Source organism: Oreochromis aureus, linkage group 11, assembly GCF_013358895.1.
Source record: "Oreochromis aureus strain Israel breed Guangdong linkage group 11, ZZ_aureus, whole genome shotgun sequence".
Classification (NCBI taxonomy): Eukaryota; Metazoa; Chordata; class Actinopteri; order Cichliformes; family Cichlidae; genus Oreochromis; species Oreochromis aureus.
This window is the reverse complement of record NC_052952.1, coordinates 23,210,267-23,231,461: the sequence shown is the minus strand read 5'-3', so window position 1 is coordinate 23,231,461 and position 21,195 is coordinate 23,210,267. Positions and strand designations below refer to the sequence as shown.

Here is a 21,195-nt window from a genome sequence, read left to right as displayed (position 1 = left end):
GACAAACTCAGTTACAGATGTCTTGATAAAAGTTAAAGCAGGACTCATTAGTAAAAACTCATCCATTTTCTTATTCAAACATGAAACAAACCTTTTTCTTTCAGCTATGTTGGTGATAGACAGATATAAATCCTTCAAACTTTCATTTCTTTGACAGATTTACACATCAGCAGCTATGATATTGATCGCTGTTCAGAGCAGATGTGGAGTATGGTGGCCCCTGATGAAGCACCTCAAAAGTTATCTCATTTTATTTTAATGCATTTATCATCTGTCCTACATTATAAGTAAAGGAAGGAGGAAGCACATATAATAAACTTGTAGGTTTCTTATTAACTAATCTATTTGTTTCTGTGGGAATAAATACATTGTTTTTAGGTTTTATACTATGCATTTAATAAATAAATTATGTAAATGTTTTTGGGTAAACACTAATATTGTAAAGCTGATTTCTCCACTACATCAATTAAGATTCTATATTTCTAATTTAATCTTTCATAAAAACTTAAATGGTTTAGGGCAAAGGGTTTCTATGCGATTTACTAGTAAAGTTGCCCAGTATGCTGCATTTTGGTCCTCATCCCTCTCTTGCACTGCATTTCTCTTGGATGGATGTCACCATGATGACTTAATGGTTGTGAAATTCATATTCTAAAGCCACATTAGCCTCCCCCAGGTGTTAACAAAGGAAAACATCATCATTTTTATACCACATTCAGGGTGGTCAGTTGGTTCTCTGCTTTCTTGGTTAAAAAGCTGCATCCATAAAACAGTACAGTATGACGCACATAAGACACATACTTACTGATATGTGTTTGAGCTCTATATGCTCAAAGTAATAAACTAATAAAACACTTGAATTTCACTCACCTGAACTAAAGCATAAACCTCTGGGATGGTTATTAGATATCAGAATATTAGTCACACAATCCATTAAAACTTCCCCAAAATGCACCAGCTGACCACTTTGATTGACAAGTGAGCCTTATTTGTCTAATACTATCTAATATTTAGTTAATATTTATCTAATAGATAGCTTTACCCACCTTGAGAAAACTTTCTTCTGATTGGCTGCCCCTCACAAATACAAGATTAGAATGGCGGGAGTGTGCACTTATGTGCTCAACCCTAAAAGCTATTTAGCTGACCAATTAACATTAAGATTATCCACTTTTTTGACACCATATAGAGCAAAAACTAGAGAAAAATATTAGAAACAAAAACTAAAAGAGCACACAGCTTGACAGAAAGACATTTATTTATCACAACAGCAGCAACAAAGTTTTTTTTTTTTTTTTGTAGTAAAATAAAACAAAACATGAATCTCCAAACCAAAGGAAAACAAGTTGTTTTGGTGCTTTGTTTTCTTTCTGTAAAACACATCAGTTGTTATTCTTTTTTTTCTATCTCTTCACTCTAACAGGTCGAGGAGGCTGAAGTGATGACAGCAAGCTGCAATCGTCCAAAGACAGAGGAGGGGACTGAAGGTGACAACTGATGGCAGTGGAAATCAACAGTCAGAGTTAGCATAAAGAGTGAAGCAACAACAAAGTTGCTCTAATGTTTGGGACTTGTTCCCTGAAGGAGTTTTTTGTGACATACACATTATGCTAAAAGCAATCCCTCTCGCATTCAAATCATCAAATTCAGGTGTTCTAGTCGCTTCTCTGGCCACAGGTGTATAAAATAAGCCACGTAGGCTTTCAGACCTCTTCTACAAACTTTTGTGAAACAACGAGTCGTTTTCAGGAGCTCATTGAATTCCAGTGTGGTGCCATGATAGGATGCCACCTTGCAACAAATCCAGTTGTGAAATGTTGTTGTTACTAAATATTCTACAATCAGCTGTTAGTGGTATTATAACAAAGTGGAAGCGATCGGGAACGACAACAATGCAGCTATAAAGTGATAGGTCGTGTAAAATCACAGGGTAGGGTCAGCGGAGGACGAGCTTCATAGTGTGCAGAGGTGTCCAACTTTCTGCACAGTCAATCGCAACAGACCTCCAAACTTCAGGCCTTAAGATTAGCTCAAGAACAGTGCACAGGGAGCTTCAGGGGATGGGTTTTACACAACCAAGCAGCTGCATTCAAGCCTCACGTCAACAAACACAATGCAAAACATCACATCCAGTGGTTTAAAGCATGCCACCACTGGACTCTTGAGCAGTGGATACATGATTTGTGGAGTGACATATCATACTTCTCCATCTGGCAATCCAGTGGATGAGTCTGGTTTAAAGGTTGCCAGGGGAACGGTACTTGTCTGACTGCATTGGACTTACTGTAAAGTTTGGTGTAGAGGGGATTATTGTGTGGGGTTGTTGTTCAGGAGTTGAGCTTGGTCGCTCCAGCAAGAGGAACTCTTACTGCTTCAGCATACCAAGACATTTTGGAGAAGTTCATTCTGCCAACTTTGTGGGAACAGATTGAGGATGGCCTCTTCCTGTTCTTCTACAAGACAGCTCAAAGCAAGGTCTATAAAGACATGGATGAGCGACTGTGGTGTGGAAGAACTTTTGAACAGAACACCTTTGGGATGAATTAGAGCGGAGACTGCAAACCAGGCCTTCTCATCGCAGTGTTTGATCTCACAACTGTGCTTCTGGAAGAACAGTCAAGAATTCCCATAAACACACTCCAAAACTTTGTGGAAAGCCTTCCTAGAAGAATTGAAGCTGTTATAACTGAAAAAGTTGGGCCTACATTATATTAAATCCTATGGATTAAAAATGGGAGGTCACTCAAGTTCATGTGGGTTTGGAGGCAGACGAATAAATACTTTTGGCCATAAAGTGTAATTCGGGAGAAAAGCCTGAACAGATGTCTGAGAGATTTCAGGTGGTTCTCGGTTTTACTCAGCAAAGCCCAGGAAACAAAACAAATACTTCATCTGTACATCTACTGATTTACTGAAGAGTGTAATAGATAATCCGAGACACTCAATTAGACTTTTGCCAGTTGTGAAGTGTCCAGGACTTTGTAAGAGCTTGGTGTAGTGAAACTATGAATCTGATCAGTTACACATTCCGCGAAGAGGTTAGACCAACATAATCTGTAACCACAGCTATCAACACTATACATAAACATTTGATGGACGCCTTTCCTCACATACCATCCTTCTACTCATGCACTTACACAAGACAGTGACACAAACAATCAGGAGCATCCCAAACTGGCAGCAGACTCCGATTGCAATCCACATCCAACAGGAGAGTCCCAGTGGGCAATCGTTGGCAGTACCTGAATGCAACACAGATCATTGGAGAAAGTGAGAAAGACAAGAATGAGTTACACATTCAGCAAATGATCACTTTGATCAGATTTGTAGACATTTTCAAAAGCCGGACGCACATGTTATACATGTTGTACATGTTGTTCCCTGAACACTCGTTACAAATAATGTGATGTTCTTCAGGGTGGTTGGTGAAGTTGTTGAAGTTGGAGGCTCTGAAGAACAAAAACACACATCTTTATGTTACTTTTGACCACATATGCACACATGGGCCTTCATTCCATGCACCCGTGTATTACCCTTTATAGTAATACTCTTACTCAGTTGTTTGCCATCACAGGTGATGATACACTCCCAGGTCCCATTATGTGAGCTTGTTACAGGTTTGAGTTGAACTGTTGATGGCCATTCAGGTGAATCAGCATTTGGACTCTTCCACTTCACTTCACAACCTTGGAGCAGATGTTTCACCTCACACTGGAGCGTTGCCTCGTCACACAGCTTGAGAACAGCAGATGGAGTCACAGAGACTGAAACTGAGAAGGACGGAGGTGAGGATACAGTGAGAATCAGAGAGAGAAAGGGGAGTCATTAGACACATGGCACAGCTTTATAACATGAGAGAAAGACTTAAGAAAAAACAAAACATATTACACTGCATATTAATAGACAAATAACCATTTCATACACTTGTCAGAATTTTATGGATATAAAACCACCAAACATTTCACTGTGGCAGGATCACAGGAAGTAGTTGGTGAAAGATAGGATCAGGCTTGGACTATTTATTTATCAGAAACTGATTCTTATTTTTGCATTTCAAACAATTGAAGGCCAGACTGTAAGGTTTGTTGGTTACTCTCTCATCATTCGCTTATACAGGCAAGACTGCCACATAGAAACACACCATAGGCTTTTCTCTAAGCAGCAGTTTACTGAAAACAAATACAACAGAAAATAAGGACACTTTTATGTTAAAGCTCATATAGTAACAGAACTATTAGTCACATTGAAAAAATTCCCCTCATTTCACAGCAGTGGTGTTTTTATTAATCTGATTATCAGTGTAATGTGGAAGGATCCTGAAAACAAAACCATAACAGTCCTAATATGTTAAACCCCTCACTGTTCCATTAAATGTGGACATTTATTTGTAACTGTATATTTTCCAGGGTCTGCTGTTTACCTGAGACCACAAAAAGTGAATGTTCATGATATGTCCAATCTGCCGAACATGTGAACTCTCCAGCATCTGTTTCTCTCACACTGGAGATTTCCAGATTCGTCTGTCTCACAACTGACCTCTCCACAAGTTCAACATAGCCTAACACAGAAAATAAAAATATGTTTTAATATAATGTAATCATCGCATATTGATGTTAACTATTAAGTATTCTGAGATACTCAAATACCTCTGCGCATGAAGCCGCTCTGATCATCAGTATGAAGAAGGTCATATCCATGATACCACGTCAGATAGTTTCTGTAGCTGCTGACCCCACAGTTCAATGTGACTTTCCCCCCAACATTTGCAAAGAAAACTTCCCCTGCTGCAGAGAGTGCACCCAGCACTGAAAAGAAGGCAAATGAATTAAATAAATACTCATCTTGTATTAATGTGTCCTTAAAGGAGGATATAAGAAACATCTTTACATGGAGACAAAACCAGTAATATTCTCTTTATGTTGTCATAAACTTGTAGTGACATTAAAGAACCTGAGATCACTAAAAATAATTTTATACATGATTTTTTAATTACATTAAACATGAAGTCACACACCATCTACAACATGTGTGTGCAGTGTTTTAAAGGATTATTCACAATATTGTCTTCACAAGTATATTCACTCACCAAACACAAACAACACAATCACCTTCATTCTGAAAGTCGACCTGAGGGTTTAAAATAAAACACAAATGAACATTACTTTTAACATTAAATCATAACAAGAAAACTAATTAAAAGTGAACATTTTCATTTTATCCACAGCCACAGAGAGATTCTTCTTCACATGAACACTTTACAGAGAAACCACCAAGCCCTCGCTCTGTTTCCGTCCTCTCTCTGTGTCGAATGTTAAAAACAATAAAACCAGGTGAAAAAGAGTGTCACTGAGAAAGTGAAACATTTCTTGTGGCTCTTTAATTTAATCTAACCAACAGCTCATGTGAAGGTGTTTCCTGTAAAGCTGCTGTAACTTTACCTGACTGCTCATCAGAAATGAGACGTTTTTAAGAAGAAAAATAGAAATTTATTTCCTCTGGACCGACTTAAATAAATTCTCCTAAAAAAACAGCTCAACTGAGATCATTATACGTCCAATTAAATAGCGTCAAAATGAATATTAACACTTATTAAGAATTTGCTGCCACCAAAAAGGTGCTTTCATTGGAGTTTCAAACTTAAATCTGTGAGTCCCAATTGACAAATTAAATCAGTTTTAACTTTGACTCCGTACATACAACATTTTCTGAAACACTTTCATCTGTATTTGCTCTTAAACTGCAGTAAGTTTGAACTCCATTACGGAGCAAACAGAAAGTTTCTAGGATGGTCATGTTAAATCCTTTGTATTTATTTTGAATATAAAACCAAATTTTAAAATGTAGGTTGAGCTCTTACCTTAATTTTGAACAGATTCTGTGTCTTTTAGTTCAGTTATTGAAGCTAAAATCTTTCTTCATCCTCTCCGTGCTTCACTTCACTGAAAGCAAGAGCTCAAGGATGCAAAAGTGTAGAAGGCGGAAGACATCTGAAGAGAGAGCTGCACTCTGGAAAGTTGTAGGCCTCCGCAAACCCCAGATCTTTGTGGGTTTGCTACTCAGGTCTGCACTTTACTGCAATCTAGGCCTGGTATTTTCTACTCAGTGCAGTTCTTACAAAAAGCTGAAGAAAGTTCTGCACAGTGTCTTAAAAAAGGCTCAACTGCACACGCTCAGTAGGATTATGCTCATGGATCCACAATGATTCCTGTGACAGAGAAATGAAAATAACTTGGAACTAAACAGGGAAGTCATAATAGGAAGAATAGAAAGAACACAGAGTTTTATGTAACTTTATCTGGCTGCTCATCAGAAATGAGAAGTCTTTAAGAAGAAAAATAGAAATTTGTCTCCACTGAACTGACTCCATCATTGAAATTTCTTTATACACAGTTTCACTGATTTTCCTTAATTGAGACATGAGTAGCAAACCCCAGATCTTTGTGTGTTTGCTACTCATGTCTGTAAGTCATAACAGGAAAAATAGAAAGAATGGTAAATGGACTGGTTCTTATATAGCGCTTTTCTACTCTGTCTGAGCACTCAAAGCGCTTTATACGACTAAGAACATAAGAGTTTGAAAAAAGACTAATATTTATTCATCACAGCAGAAGTAAGAAACTATTTATTTTCAATATGAAAGAAAATGAAGGTAAATGAGCTGATTTAAAGAGTTAAACTCAGTTTTATTCTTTTGTGTTGTGTTTGTGTTCAAATATTGTGTTCAGCATTTCATCACTGATCTTCCCCTCTTGTCTTACCAGGTTTAGGAGAGTGGAGCGACTGTGACATCGAGTGTTGGAGTTGTTTGTCTGTCACAGGAACACGAGCATGGAGCGGGACTCGGGAATCATGTTATTGAAACTGTTGCACATTGCTCACTAACTGCCACTATAAATAAACACACTATCTCAGACTGGAAGGTCCTGCATTTGGGTCCCGTTCTTGCCATGCACCCTGACAAACTCAGTTACAGATGTCTTGATAAAAGTTAAAGCAGGACTCATTAGTAAAAACTCATCCATTTTCTTATTCAAACATGAAACAAACCTTTTTCTTTCAGCTATGTTGGTGATAGACAGATATAAATCCTTCAAACTTTCACTTCTTTGACAGATTTACACATCAGCAGCTATGATATTGATCTCTGCTCAGAGCAGATGTGGAGTATTGTGGCCCCTGATGAAGCACCTCAAAAGTTATCTCATTTTATTTTAATGCATTTATCATCTGTCCTACATTATAAGTAAAGGAAGGAGGAAGCACATATAATAAACTTGTAGGTTTCTTATTAACTAATCTATTTGTTTCTGTGGGAAAACGCCTTCTTTTTAAGTTTTATACCATACATTTAATAAATATATTATGTAAAGGTTTTTGAGTAAAGACTACTATTGTAAACCTGATTTCACCTCAGCATCAATTAAGATTCTATATTTCTAATTTAATCTTTCATAAAAACGTAAATGGTTTAGGGCCGTGCGATTTACTAGTAAAAATCTCGTGTGCTGCATTTTGGTCCTCATCCCTCTCTTGCACTGCATTTCTCTTGGATGGATGTCACAATGGTTGTGAAATCCATATTCTAAAGCCACATTAGCCTCCCCCAGGTGTTAACAAAGGCAAATATCATCATTTTTAGACCACATTCAGGGTGGTCAGTTGGTTCTCTGCTTTCTTTGATAAAAAAGCTGCATCCATAAAACTGTACAGTATGACGCACATAAGACACATACTTACTGATATGTGTTTGAGCTCTATATGCTCAAAGTAATAAACTAATAAAACACTTGAATTTCACTCACCTGAACTGTAGCACAAACCTCTGGGATGGTTATTAGATATCAGAATATTAGTCACACAATCCATTAAAACTTCTCCAAAACACACCAGCTGACCACTTTGATTGACAGGTGAGCCTTATTTGTCTAATACTATCTAATATTTATTTAATATTTATCTAATAGATAGCTTTACCCACCTTGAGAAAACTTTCTTCTGATTGGCTGCCCCTCACAAATACAAGATTAGAATGGCAGGAGTGTGCGCTTATGTGCTCAACCCTAAAAGCCATTTAGCTGACCAATTAAGATTAAGATTATCCACTGTTTTTGACAACCTATAGAACAAAAACTAGAAAAAAAATATCAGAAACAAAAACTTGAAAGAGCACACAGCTTGACAGAAAGACATTTATTTATCACAACAGAAGTTTTTTTTTTGTTTTTTTTTTTGAAGTAAAATAAAACAAAACATGAATCTCCAAACCAAAGGAAAATAAATTGTTTTGGTGCTTTGCTTTCTTTCTGTAAAACACATCAGTTGTTATTCTTTTTTTTCCTATCTCTTCACTCTAACAGGTCGAGGAGGCTGAAGTGATGACAGCAAGCTGCAATCGTCCAAGGACAGAGGAGGGGACTGAAGGTGACTACTGATGGCAGTGGAAATCAACAGTCAGAGTTAGCACAAAGAGTGAAGCAACAACAAAGTTGCTCTAATGTTTGGGACTTGTTCCCTGAAGGAGTTTTTTGTGACATACACATTATGCTAAAAGCAATCCCTCTCGCATTCAAATCATCAAATTCAGGTGTTCTAGTCACTTCTCTGGCCACAGGTGTATAAAATAAGCTACGTAGGCTTTCAGACCTCTTCTACAAACTTTTGTGAAACAACAAGTCGCTTTCAGGAGCTCATTGAATTCCAGTGTGGTGCCATGATAGGATGCCACCTTGCAACAAATCCAGTTGTGAAATGTTGTTGTTACTAAATATTCTACAATCAGCTGTTAGTGGTATCATAACAAAGTGGAAGCGATCGGGAACGACAGCAATGCAGCTATAAAGTGATAGGTCGTGTAAAATCACAGGGTAGGGTCAGCGGAGGACGAGCTTCATAGTGTGCAGAGGTGTCCAACTTTCTGCACAGTCAATCGCAACAGACCTCCAAACTTCAGGCCTTGATTAGCTCAAGAACAGTGCACAGGGAGCTTCAGGGGATGGGTTTTATACAACCAAGCAGCTGCATCCAAGGCTCACATCAACAAACACAATGCAAAACATCACATGCAGTGGTTTAAAGCATGCCACCACTGGACTCTTGAGCAGTGGATACATGATTTGTGGAGTGACATATCATACTTCTCCATCTGGCAATCCAGTGGATGAGTCTGGTTTAAAGGTTGCCAGGGGAACGGTACTTGTCTGACTGCATTGTGCCAAGTGTAAAGTTTGGTGGAGGGGGTTATTGTGTGGGGTTGTTGTTCAGGAGTTGAGCTTGGTCACTTAGCTCCAGTAAAAGGAACTCTTACTGCTTCAGCATAACAAGACATTTTGGACAAATTTATGCTCTCAACTTTGTGGGAACAGTTTGAGGATGGCCTCTTCCTGTTCCAACATGACTCTACAAGACAGCACAAAGCAAGGTCTATAAAGACATAGATGAGCGACTGTGGTGTGGAAGAACTTTTGAACAGAACACCTTTGGGATGAATTAGAGCGGAGACTGCAAACCAGGCCTTCTCATCGCAGTGTTTGATCTCACAACTGTGCTTCTGGAAGAACAGTCAAGAATTCCCAGCTAATTATGATTAAGGAACTGACCTCACAGCCCATTGTTCCTTCAGTGGGCTGGTTTCAGTCATTATGCAAATGTACTGTTTATAAGGTTTGGGGAAACCTGCAGTCAGCTGAGACTGAAGAAGTCACTTGGATGAGTGACGAAACGTTTCTCCCACAAAACGCTACGTCCAGATGAACAGATTCAACTTTTGGAGATTTACTTTCCTGGATGATTGAGAATGTATCAAGAAATTCCCATAAACACACTCCAAAACTTTGTGGAAAGCCTTCCTAGAAGAATTGAAGCTGTTATAACTGAAAAAGTTGGGCCTACATTATATTAAATCCTATGGATTAAAAATGGGATGTCACTCAAGTTCATGTGGGTTTGGAGGCAGACGAATAAATACTTTTGGCCATAAAGTGTAATTCGGGAGAAAAGCCTGAACAGATGTCTGAGAGATTTCAGGTGGTTCTCGGTTTTACTCAGCAAAGCCCAGGAAACAAAACAAATACTTCATCTGTACATCTACTGATTTACTGAAGAGTGTAATAGATAATCCGAGACACTCAATTAGACTTTTGCCAGTTGTGAAGTGTCCAGGACTTTGTAAGAGCTTGGTGTAGTGAAACTATGAATCTGATCAGTTACACATTCCGCGAAGAGGTTAGACCAACATAATCTGTAACCACAGCTATCAACACTATACATAAACATTTGATGGACGCCTTTCCTCACATACCATCCTTCTACTCATGCACTTACACAAGACAGTGACACAAACAATCAGGAGCATCCCAAACTGGCAGCAGACTCCGATTGCAATCCACATCCAACAGGAGAGTCCCAGTGGGCAATCGTTGGCAGTACCTGAATGCAACACAGATCATTGGAGAAAGTGAGAATGACAAGAATGAGTTACACATTCAGCAAAGCATCATTTTGATCAAATTTGCAGACATTTTGCAAAAGCCGGACGCACATGTTGTACATGTTGTACATGTTGTACCTTGAACACTCGTTACAAATAATGTGATGTTCTTCAGGGTGGATGGTGGAGTTGTTGAAGTTGGAGGCTCTGAAGAACAAAAGCACACATCTTTATGTTACTTTTGACCACATATGCACACATGGGCCTTCATTCCATGCACCCGTGTATTACCCTTTATAGTAATACTCTTACTCAGTTGTTTGCCATCACAGGTGATGATACACTCCCAGGTCCCATTATGTGAGCTTGTTACAGGTTTGAGTTGAACTGTTGATGGCCATTCAGGTGAATCAGCATTTGGGCTCTTCCACTTCACTTCACAACCTTTTAGCAGATGTTTCACCTCACACTGGAGCGTTGCCTCGTCACACAGCTTGAGAACAGTAGAGGGAGTCACAGAGACTGAAACTGAGAAGGACGGAGGTGAAGATACAGTGAGAATCAGAGAGAGAAAGGGGAGTCATTAGACACATGGCACAGCTTTATAACATGAGAGAAAGACTTAAGAAAAAACAAAACATATTACACTGCATATTAATAGACAAATAACCATTTCATACACTTGTCAGAATTTTATGGATATAAAACCACCAATTTTTTAACTGTGGCAGGATCACAGGATGTAGTTGGTGAAAGATAGGATCAGGCTTGGACTATTTATTTATCAGAAACAGATTCTTATTTTTGCATTTCAAACAACTGAAGGCCAGACTGTAAGGTTTGTTGGTTACTCTCTCATCATTTACTTATACAGGCAAGACTGCCACATAGAAACACACCATAGGCTTTTCTCTAAGCAGCAGTTTACTGAAAACAAATACAACAGAAAATAAGGACACTTTTATGTTAAAGCTCATATAGTAACAGAACTATTAGTCACATTGATAAAAGTCCCCTCATTTCACAGCAGTGGTGTTTTTATTAATTTAATTATCAGTGTAATGCGGAAGGATCCTGAAAACAAAACCATAACAGTCCTAATATGTTAAACCCCTCACTGTTCCATTAAATATGAACATTTATTTGTAACTGTATATTTTCCAGGGTCTGCTGTTTACCTGAGACCAGAACAAGTGAATGTTGGTGCTGTGTCCCATCTGCCGAACATGTGAACTCTCCAGCATCTGTTTCTTTCACACTGGAGATTTCCAGATTCGTCTGTCTCATGACTGATCTCCGCACAAGTTCAACATCGCCTAACACAGAAAATAAAAATATGTTCTAATATAATGTAATCATCATATACTGATGTTAACTATTAAGTATTTCAAGATAATCAAGTACCTCTGTAAGTGTAGCCTCTCTTATAAACTGTATGAAGAAAGTCATTTTCATGACGCCACTGCAGAATGTATCTGTAGCTGCTGACCCCACAGTTCAATGTGACTTTCCCCCCAACATTTGCAAAGAAAACTTCCCCTGCTGCAGAGAGTGCACCCAGCACTGAAAAGAAGGCAAATGAATTAAATAAATACTCATCTTGTATTAATGTGTCCTTAAAGGAGGATATAAGAAACATCTTTACATGGAGACAAAACCAATCATATTCTCTTTATGTTGTCATAAACTTGTAGTGACATTAAAGAACCTGAGATCACTAAAAATAATTTTATACATGATTTTTTAATTACATTAAACATGAGGTCACACACCATCTACAACATGTGTGTGCAGTGTTTTAAAGGATTATTCACAATATTGTCTTCACAAGTATATTCACTCACCAAACACAAACAACACAATCACCTTCATTCTGAAAGTCGACCTGAGGGTTTAAAATAAAACACAAATGAACATTACTGTTAACACGAAATCATAAGAAGAAAACTAATTAAAAGTGAACACTTTCATTTTATCCACAGCCACAGAGAGATTCTTCTTCACATGAACACTTTACAGAGAAACCACCAAGCCCTCGCTCTGTTTCCGTCCTCTCTCTGTGTCGAATGTTAAAAACAATAAAACCAGGTGAAAAAGAGTGTCACTGAGAAAGTGAAACATTTCTTGTGGCTCTTTAATTTAATCTAACCAACAGCTCACGTGAAGGTGTTTCCTGTAAAGCTGCTGTAACTTTACCTGACTGCTCATCAGAAATGAGACGTTTTTAAGAAGAAAAATAGAAATTTATTTCCTCTGGACCGACTTAAATAAATTCTCCTAAAAAAACAGCTCAACTGAGATCATTATACGTCCAATTAAATAGCGTCAAAATGAATATTAACACTTATTAAGAATTTGCTGCCACCAAAAAGGTGCTTTCATTGGAGTTTCAAACTTAAATCTGTGAGTCCCAATTGACAAATTAAATCAGTTTTAACTTTGAGTCCGTACATACAACAATTTCTGAAACACTTTCATCTGTATTTGCTCTTAAACTGCAGTAAGTTTGAACTCCATTACGGAGCAAACAGAAAGTTTCTAGGATGGTCATGTTAAATCCTTTGTATTTATTTTGAATATAAAACCAAATTTTAAAATGTAGGTTGAGCTCTTACCTTAATTTTGAACAGATTCTGTGTCTTTTAGTTCAGTTATTGAAGCTAAAATCTTTCTTCATCCTCTCCGTGCTTCACTTCACTGAAAACAAGAGCTCAAGGATGCAAAAGTGTAGAAGGCGGAAGACATCTGAAGAGAGAGCTGCACTCTGGAAAGTTGTAGGCCACTGCAAACCCCAGATCTTTGTGGGTTTGCTACACATGTCTGTAAGTCATAACAGGAAAAATAGAAAGAATGGTAAATGGTAAATGGACTGGTTCTTATATAGCGCTTTTCTGCTCTGTCTGAGCACTCAAAGCACTTTATACAAATAAGAACATAAGAGTTTGAAAAAAGACTAATATTTATTCATCACAGCAGAAGTAAGAAACTATTTGTTTTCAATATAAAAGAAAATGAAAGTAAATGAGCTGATTTAAAGAGTTAAACTCAGTTTTATTCTTTTGTGTTGTGTTTGTGTTCAAATATTGTGTTCAGCATTTCATCACTGATCTTCCCCTCTTGTCTTACCAGGTTAAGGAGAGTGGAGCGACTGTGACATCGAGTGTTGGAGTTATTTGTCTGTCACAGGAACACGAGCACGGAGCAGGACTTGGGAACCACGTTATTGAAACTGTTGCACATTGCTCACTAACTGCCACTATAAATAAACACACTATATCAGACTGGAAGGTCCTGCATTTGGGTCCCGTTCTTGCCATGCACTCTGACAAACTCAGTTACAGATGTCTTGATAAAAGTTAAAGCAGGACTCATTAGTAGAAACTCATCCATTTTCTTATTCAAACATGAAACAAACCTTTTTCTTTCAGCTATGTTGGTGATAGATAGATATAAATCCTTCAAACTTTCACTTCTTTGACAGATTTACACATCAGCAGCTATGATATTGATCTCTGTTCAGAGCAGATGTGGAGTATTGTGGCCCCTGCTGAAGCACCTCAAAAGTTATCTCATTTTATTTTAATGCATTTATCATCTGTCCTACATTATAAGTAAAGGAAGGAGGAAGCACATATAATAAACTTGTAGGTTTCTTATTAACTAATCTATTTGTTTCTGTAGGAAATGCCTTGTTTTTAAGTTTTGTACCATACATTTAATAAATATATTATGTAAAAGTTTTTGAGTAAAGACTAATATTGTAAACCTGATTTCACCTCAGCATCAATTAAGATTCTATATTTCTAATTTAATCTTTCATAAAAACTTAAATGGTTTATTAGTAAAAATCTCATGTGCTGCATTTTGGTCCTCATCCCTCTCTTGCACTGCATTTCTCTTGGATGGATGTCACAATGGTTGTGAAATCCATATTCTAAAGCCTCATTAGCCTCCCCCAGGTGTTAACAAAGGCAAATATCATCATTTTTAGACCACATTCAGGGTGGTCAGTTGGTTCTCTGCTTTCTTGGTTAAAAAGCTGCATCCATAAAACTGTACAGTATGATGCACATAAGACACATACTTACTGATATGTGTTTGAGCTCTATATGCTCAAAGTAATAAACTAATAAAACACTTGAATTTCACTCACCTGAACTGTAGCACAAACCTCTGGGATGGTTATTAGATATCAGAATATTAGTCACACAATCCATTAAAACTTCTCCAAAACACACCAGCTGACCACTTTGATTGACAGGTGAGCCTTATTTGTCTAATACTATCTAATATTTAGTTAATATTTATCTAATAGATAGCTTTACCCACCTTGAGAAAACTTTCTTCTGATTGGCTGCCCCTCACAAATACAAGATTAGTATGGCTGGAGTGTGCGCTTATGTGCTCAACCCTAAAAGCTATTTAGCTGACCAATTAACATTAAGATTATCCACTGTTTTTGACAACCTATAGAGCAAAAACTAGAGAAAAAATATCAGAAACAAAAACTTGAAAGAGCACACAGCTTGACAGAAAGACATTTATTTATCACAACAGAAGTAACAAAGTTTTTTTTTTTTTTTTTTTTTGAAGTAAAATAAAACAAAACATGAATCTCCAAACCAAAGGAAAATAAATTGTTTTGGTGCTTTGCTTTCTTTCTGTAAAACACATCAGTTGTTATTCTTTCTTTTCTTTTTTTCTATCTCTTTACTCTAACAGGTCAAGGAGGCTGAAGTGATGACAGCAAGCTGCAATCGTCCAAAGACAGAGGAGGGGACTGAAGGTGACTACTGATGGCAGTGGAAATCAACAGTCAGAGTTAGCACAAAGAGTGAAGCAACAACAAAGTTGCTCTAATGTTTGGGACTTGTTCCCTGAAGGAGTTTTTTGTGACATACGCATTATGCTAAAAGCAATCCCTCACGCATTCAAATCATCAAATTCAGGTGTTCTAGTCGCTTCTCTGGCCACAGGTGTATAAAATAAGCCACGTAAGCTTTCAGACCTCTTCTACAAACTTTTGTGAAACAACGAGTCGTGTTCAGGACCTCATTGAATTCCAGTGTGGTGCCATGATAGGATGCCACCTTGCCACAAATCCAGTTGTGAAATGTTGTTGTTACTAAATATTCTACAATCAGCTGTTAGTGGTATTATAACAAAGTGGAAGCGATCGGGAACGACAACAATGCAGCTATAAAGTGATAGGTCGTGTAAAATCACAGGGTAGGGTCAGCGGAGGACGAGCTTCGTAGTGTGCAGAGGTGTCCAACTTTCTGCACAGTCAATCGCAACAGACCTCCAAACTTCAGGCCTTAAGATTAGCTCAAGAACAGTGCACAGGGAGCTTCAGGGGATGGGTTTTACACAACCAAGCAGCTGCATCCAAGGCTCACATCAACAAACACAATGCAAAACATCACATGCAGTGGTTTAAAGCATGCCACCACTGGACTCTTGAGCAATGGATACATGATTTGTGGAGTGACAAATCATACTTCTCCATCTGGCAATCCAGTGGATGAGTCTGGTTTAAAGGTTGCCAGGGGAACGGTACTTGTCTGACTGCATTGTGCCAAGTGTAAAGTTTGGTGGAGGGGGGATTATTGTGTGGGGTTGTTGTTCAGGAGTTGAGCTTGGTCGCTCCAGCAAGAGGAACTCTTACTGCTTCAGCATAACAAGACATTTTGGAGAACTTCATGCTCTCAACTTTGTGGGAACAGTTTGAGGATGGCCTCTTCCTGTTCCAACATGACTCTACAAGACAGCACAAAGCAAGGTCTATAAAGACATGGATGAGCGACTGTGGTGTGGAAGAACTTTTGAACAGAACACCTTTGGGATGAATTAGAGCGGAGACTGCAAACCAGGCCTTCTCATCGCAGTGTTTGATCTCACAACTGTGCTTCTGGAAGAACAGTCAAGAGTTCCCATAAACACACTCCAAAACTTTGTGGAAAGCCTTCCTAGAAGAATTGAAGCTGTTATAACTGAAAAAGTTGGGCCTACATTATATTAAATCCTATGGATTAAAAATGGGATGTCACTCAAGTTCATGTGGGTTTGGAGGCAGATGAATAAATACTTTTGGCCATAAAGTGTAATTCGGGAGAAAAGCCTGAACAGATGTCTGAGAGATTTCAGGTGGTTCTCAGTTTTACTCAGCAAAGCCCAGGAAACAAAACAAATACTTCATCTGTACATCTACTGATTTACTGAAGAGTGTAATAGATAATCCGAGACACTCATTTAGACTTTTGCCAGTTGTGAAGTGTCCGGGACTTTGTAAGAGCTTGGTGTAGTGAAACTATGAATCTGATCAGTTACACATTCGGCGAAGAGGTTAGACCAACATAATCTGTAACCACAGCTATCAACACTATACAGAAACATTTGATGGACGCCTTTCCTCACATACCATCCTTCTACTCATGCACTTACACAAGACAGTGACACAAACAATCAGGAACATCCCAAACTGACAGCAGACTCCGATTGCAATCCACATCCAACAGGAGAGTCCCAGTGGGCAATCGTTGGCAGTACCTGAATGCAACACAGATCATTGGACAAAGTGAGAAAGACAAGAATGAGTTACACATTCAGCAAAGCATCATTTTGATCAAATTTGCAGACATTTTCAAAAGCCGGACGCACATGTTATACATGTTATACATGTTGTACATGTTGTTCCCTGAACACTCGTTACAAATAATGTGATGTTCTTCAGGGTGGTTGGTGGAGTTGTTGAAGTTGGAGGCTCTGAAGAACAAAAACACACATCTTTATGTTACTTTTGACCACATATGCACACATGGGCCTTCATTCCATGCACCCGTGTATTACCCTTTATAGTAATACTCTTACTCAGTTGTTTGCCATCACAGGTGATGATACACTCCCAGGTCCCATTATGTGAGCTTGTTACAGGTTTGAGTTGAACTGTTGATGGCCATTCAGGTGAATCAGCATTTGGACTCTTCCACTTCACTTCACAACCTTTTAGCAGATGTTTCACCTCACAGTGGAGCGTTGCCTCATCACACAGCTTGAGAACAGCAGAGGGAGTCACAGAGACTGAAACTGAGAAGGACGGAGGTGAGGATACAGTGAGAATCAGAGAGAGAAAGGGGAGTCATTAGACACATGGCACAGCTTTATAACATGAGAGAAAGACTTAAGAAAAAACAAAACATATTACACTGCATATTAATAGACAAATAACCATTTCATACACTTGTCAGAATTTTATGGATATAAAACCACCAAACATTTAACTGTAGCAGGATCACAGGATGTAGTTGGTGAAAGATAGGATCAGGCTTGGACTATTTATTTATCAGAAACTGATTCTTATTTTTGCATTTCAAACAACTGAAGGCCAGACTGTAAGGTTTGTTGGTTACTCTCTCATCATTTGGTTATACAGACAACACTGCCACATAGAAACACACCATAGGCTTTTCTCTAAGCAGCAGTTTACTGAAAACAAATACAACAGAAAATAAGGACACTTTTATGTTAAAGCTCATATAGTAACAGAACTATTAGTCACATTTAAAAAAATTCCCCTCATTTCACAGCAGTGGTGTTTTTATTAATCTGATTATCAGTGTAATGTGGAAGGATCCTGAAAACGAAACCATAACAGTCCTAATATGTTAAACCCCTCACTGTTCCATTAAATGTGAACATTTATTTGTAGCTGTATATTTTCCAGGGTCTGCTGTTTACCTGAGACCACAAAAAGTGAATGTTCATGATATGTCCCATCTGCCGAACATGTGAACTCTCCAGCATCTGTTTCTTTCACACTGGAGATTTCCAGATTCATCTGTCTCATGACTGACCTCCATGCAAGATCAATACTGCCTAACACAGAAAATAAAAATATGTTTTAATATAATGTAATCATCACATATTGATGTTAACTATTAAGTATTTCAAGATAATCAAGTACCTCTGCGCGTGTAGCCTCTCTGATAAACTGTATGAAGAAGGTCATATCCATGATACCACTGCAGAGTGTGTCTGTAGCTGCTGACCCCACAGTTCAATGTGACTTTCCCCCCAACATTTGCAAAGAAAACTTCCCCTGCTGCAGAGAGTGCACCCAGCACTGAAAAGAAGGCAAATGAATTAAATAAATACTCATCTTGTATTAATGTGTCCTTAAAGGAGGATATAAGAAACATCTTTACATGGAGACAAAACCAATCATATTCTCTTTATGTTGTCATAAACTTGTAGTGACATTAAAGAACCTGAGATCACTAAAAACAATTTTATACATGATTTTTTAATCACATTAAACATGAGGTCACACACCATCTACAACATGTGTGTGCAGTGTTTTAAAGGATTATTTACAATATTCACTTCACAAGTATATTCACTCACCAAACACAAACAACACAATCACCTTCATTCTGAAAGTCGACCTGAGGGTTTAAAATAAAACACAAATGAACATTACTGTTAACACGAAATCATAAGAAGAAAACTAATTAAAAGTGAACACTTTCATTTTATACACAGCCACAGAGAGATTCTTCTTCACATGAACACTTTACAGAGAAACCACCAAGCCCTCGCTCTGTTTCCGTCCTCTCTCTGTGTCGAATGTTAAAAATAATAAAACCAGGCGCTACACTTAAAAAGTGAAAAAGAGTCTCACTGAGAAAGTCAAACATTTCCTGTGGCTCTTTAATTTAATCTAACCAACAGCTCACGTGAAGGTGTTTCCTGTAAAGCTGCTGTAACTTTATCTGCTCATCAGAAATGAGACGTTTTTAAGAAGAAAAATAGAAATTTGTCTCCTCTGAACTGACCACATCATGGAAATTTCTTTATACACAGTTTCACTGATTTTCCTTAATTGAGATGTTTTTTTAAAAAAAAAAAAATCCAATTAATTTGTGTTATATTGAATACTTAACATTTAAGATTTTTTGCTTAAAACTAAGTTAATCAATTACTCCAAATTACAGTAATCAACACACTGAGACCAAAACTAAATTCTGATTCTCAATTCTGTCATTCATATTGTTGTATTTAATCTCAATAAATACATTGACATCTTAAAATGAGTGAATTTATGTCTTTAACATCATAAATTAATGTGATTGTACACATCAAATTTTGGAAACAAAATTTGACACTTTTTTTTTCTTATTATTTGTTTAAATGCTTTTAACTTGGACTCCTTTATGCAGCTCGTTCTGAAATACTACTCAGTCTGTATTTGCTCTTAAACTGCTGCCTCTGCCAGTAAGCTTGTAAAGAAAGGACAGCCACATTAAATCCATTTTACAAGATAAAACAAAAAGAAACCAATGAAACTAAATTTGAAAATGCTTGAGCTCTTACCTTAATTTTGAGCAGATTTTGTGTCTTTTAGTTCAGCTATTGAAGGCAAAAATCTTCCTTCCTCTCCGTGCTTCACTTCAACAAAAACAAAGATCTCAAGGATGCAAAAAAGTGTAGAACACAGAAGGCCTCTGAAGAGAGAGCTGCACTCTGGAAATTTGCAGGTTGACGCAAACCCCAGATCTTTGTGGGTTTGCTTCTCGTGCCTGCACTTTCTGCAATCGAAGCATTGCATTTTCAAAACCGTGCAGCTCTTTAAAAAAAACTGAAAGAAGTTCGGAACAGTCACGTTAAAGCTCATTTACAAAACGCTCAACTGGAGACATGCGCTCAGATTATTCTCACAGAAAAGTGATACCAATTTATCACAATTATTTTTATAACCAGGACAGTAAAATAAGATGGAGAAAAACATGTCAAGAAAAACACAAAACACTGGTTTACAGAAAGACATGTTTTTTTATTTATCACAACAGAAGTAACAAAGTATTTCTTTTTTCTTTTCAAGATAAAAATCTTTAGAAAACAGACAAAAAAAGCTGAGTTTTTGCTCTATTTTCTTTTTGTAACACATTTTTTTTTATTATTTTAAAATTTCCTCCATCTATTGGATTCTAAAAGTACCAATTTATAAAAATATGTAAAGTGAGAGACTCATTTCCTTTCTCTCTGAAATTTGTATAACAGAAGAAATAAGAAAAAGAAAAAGAAAAAAGGACACTTCAGGGAAAATATATAACAATTAAATCTATGTACAATAGTATGAAAGCATGAGGAGCATTAAAGTGAAAGTGAAAGTAAGAAGACCTCAGCAGGAGTTAATTTTAAGTGTTTTATCAGTTTGGCTGAATAGCTTCACACTGCAGTAATAAAAGAAATATTCACCTTTTCTGTCATCTGTACACAGTTTTTTTCACTTTGCTTACCTTAGATGGCTGAAAGGTTTTGCTATTTATTGTGTGAAATGGGTAATGTTTGTCTTGCATATACGTGTAATACTGCAAGTGCTAATTTTAGGACAAGAAAAAAACACTCTTCTCTGAAACAAGAAAAATAAAAAGGTTTTCCCTACACTTATTTTATTTTGTTTTTGTATTTGAATATTGAATATGTCACATGAAGCCAAAAGATGAATTGTTTGGGATCATTGTAATGCTGAAAAATGAAACTGTTGCCAGTCAGAAGTTTTATTTGAAAACCTAATGGCACTTTTGTGTGTTAATAATTTCATCAATCTTGACAAGATCTCCAACATCTCTGGTTAAAAATGGCCAGGTACTAAAACCGCAAAAAATAGAATATGTCCAAATAAAAACTTTGAAAGATATACTTTTATTTCAACAGTCACTGATTGTATTCCTGCTCTATTTATACCTGTAAACACTTTCACAAATAAG

The 21,195-nt window shown here is 37.4% G+C and overlaps 3 protein-coding genes across 5 annotated transcripts; all 3 read right to left on the bottom strand.

Annotated features, from left to right (window-relative positions):
- Positions 1 to 1,227: 1,227 nt before the first annotated feature.
- LOC120442546 lies at positions 1,228 to 5,968 on the bottom strand. The gene is made up of 7 exons (XM_039619161.1): positions 5,858 to 5,968; positions 5,087 to 5,127; positions 4,647 to 4,805; positions 4,421 to 4,558; positions 3,555 to 3,770; positions 3,354 to 3,449; positions 1,228 to 3,242 (listed from the first exon to the last, which is right to left on the bottom strand). Exons 2-7 carry the CDS (start codon positions 5,112 to 5,114, stop codon positions 3,076 to 3,078), a joined length of 804 nt encoding a protein of 267 aa, XP_039475095.1. The 5' UTR covers positions 5,115 to 5,127; positions 5,858 to 5,968; the 3' UTR covers positions 1,228 to 3,075.
- A 3,763-nt stretch (positions 5,969 to 9,731) lies between these two features.
- LOC120442539 lies at positions 9,732 to 13,159 on the bottom strand. Of its 2 annotated transcripts, none has more exons than XM_039619149.1 (7): positions 13,042 to 13,159; positions 12,271 to 12,311; positions 11,831 to 11,989; positions 11,605 to 11,742; positions 10,739 to 10,954; positions 10,538 to 10,633; positions 9,732 to 10,425 (listed from the first exon to the last, which is right to left on the bottom strand). In XM_039619149.1, exons 2-7 carry the CDS (start codon positions 12,296 to 12,298, stop codon positions 10,259 to 10,261), a joined length of 804 nt encoding a protein of 267 aa, XP_039475083.1. In that variant the 5' UTR covers positions 12,299 to 12,311; positions 13,042 to 13,159; the 3' UTR covers positions 9,732 to 10,258. The 2 variants fall into 2 exon arrangements, with proteins under 2 accessions (XP_039475083.1, XP_039475084.1); XM_039619150.1 differs by having other exon boundaries at positions 10,565 to 10,633.
- Positions 13,160 to 14,939: 1,780 nt separating this feature from the next.
- Positions 14,940 to 19,973, bottom strand: LOC116323832. 2 transcript variants are annotated; one of them, XM_039620195.1, is made up of 7 exons: positions 19,799 to 19,973; positions 18,830 to 18,870; positions 18,390 to 18,548; positions 18,164 to 18,301; positions 17,297 to 17,512; positions 17,087 to 17,191; positions 14,940 to 16,975 (listed from the first exon to the last, which is right to left on the bottom strand). In XM_039620195.1, exons 2-7 carry the CDS (start codon positions 18,855 to 18,857, stop codon positions 16,809 to 16,811), a joined length of 813 nt encoding a protein of 270 aa, XP_039476129.1. In that variant the 5' UTR covers positions 18,858 to 18,870; positions 19,799 to 19,973; the 3' UTR covers positions 14,940 to 16,808. The 2 variants fall into 2 exon arrangements, with proteins under 2 accessions (XP_039476129.1, XP_039476130.1); XM_039620196.1 differs by having other exon boundaries at positions 17,096 to 17,191.
- Between the last annotated feature and the right edge of the window lie 1,222 nt (positions 19,974 to 21,195).

Excerpts from the sequence above, each read along its gene's own strand:
- LOC116323832 (XM_039620195.1), bottom strand. The coding sequence starts at position 18,857 with ATGAAGGTGATTGTGTTGTTTGTGTTTG. Across the intron at positions 17,192-17,296 it reads CTGTGATGGCAAACAACTGA|AGCCTCCAACTTCAACAACT; the intron begins GTAAGAGTATTA and ends TTTGTTCTTCAG. Across the intron at positions 16,976-17,086 it reads ATGTATAACATGTATAACAT|GTACTGCCAACGATTGCCCA; the intron begins GTGCGTCCGGCT and ends TGTTGCATTCAG.
- LOC120442546 (XM_039619161.1), bottom strand. The coding sequence starts at position 5,114 with ATGAAGGTGATTGTGTTGTTTGTGTTTG. Across the intron at positions 4,806-5,086 it reads GATTGTGTTGTTTGTGTTTG|TGCTGGGTGCACTCTCTGCA; the intron begins GTGAGTGAATAT and ends CCTTCTTTTCAG. Across the intron at positions 3,243-3,353 it reads ATGTACAACATGTATAACAT|GTACTGCCAACGATTGCCCA; the intron begins GTGCGTCCGGCT and ends TGTTGCATTCAG.
- LOC120442539 (XM_039619149.1), bottom strand. The coding sequence starts at position 12,298 with ATGAAGGTGATTGTGTTGTTTGTGTTTG. Across the intron at positions 11,990-12,270 it reads GATTGTGTTGTTTGTGTTTG|TGCTGGGTGCACTCTCTGCA; the intron begins GTGAGTGAATAT and ends CCTTCTTTTCAG. Across the intron at positions 11,743-11,830 it reads GAGAGGCTACACTTACAGAG|GCGATGTTGAACTTGTGCGG; the intron begins GTACTTGATTAT and ends TTTCTGTGTTAG.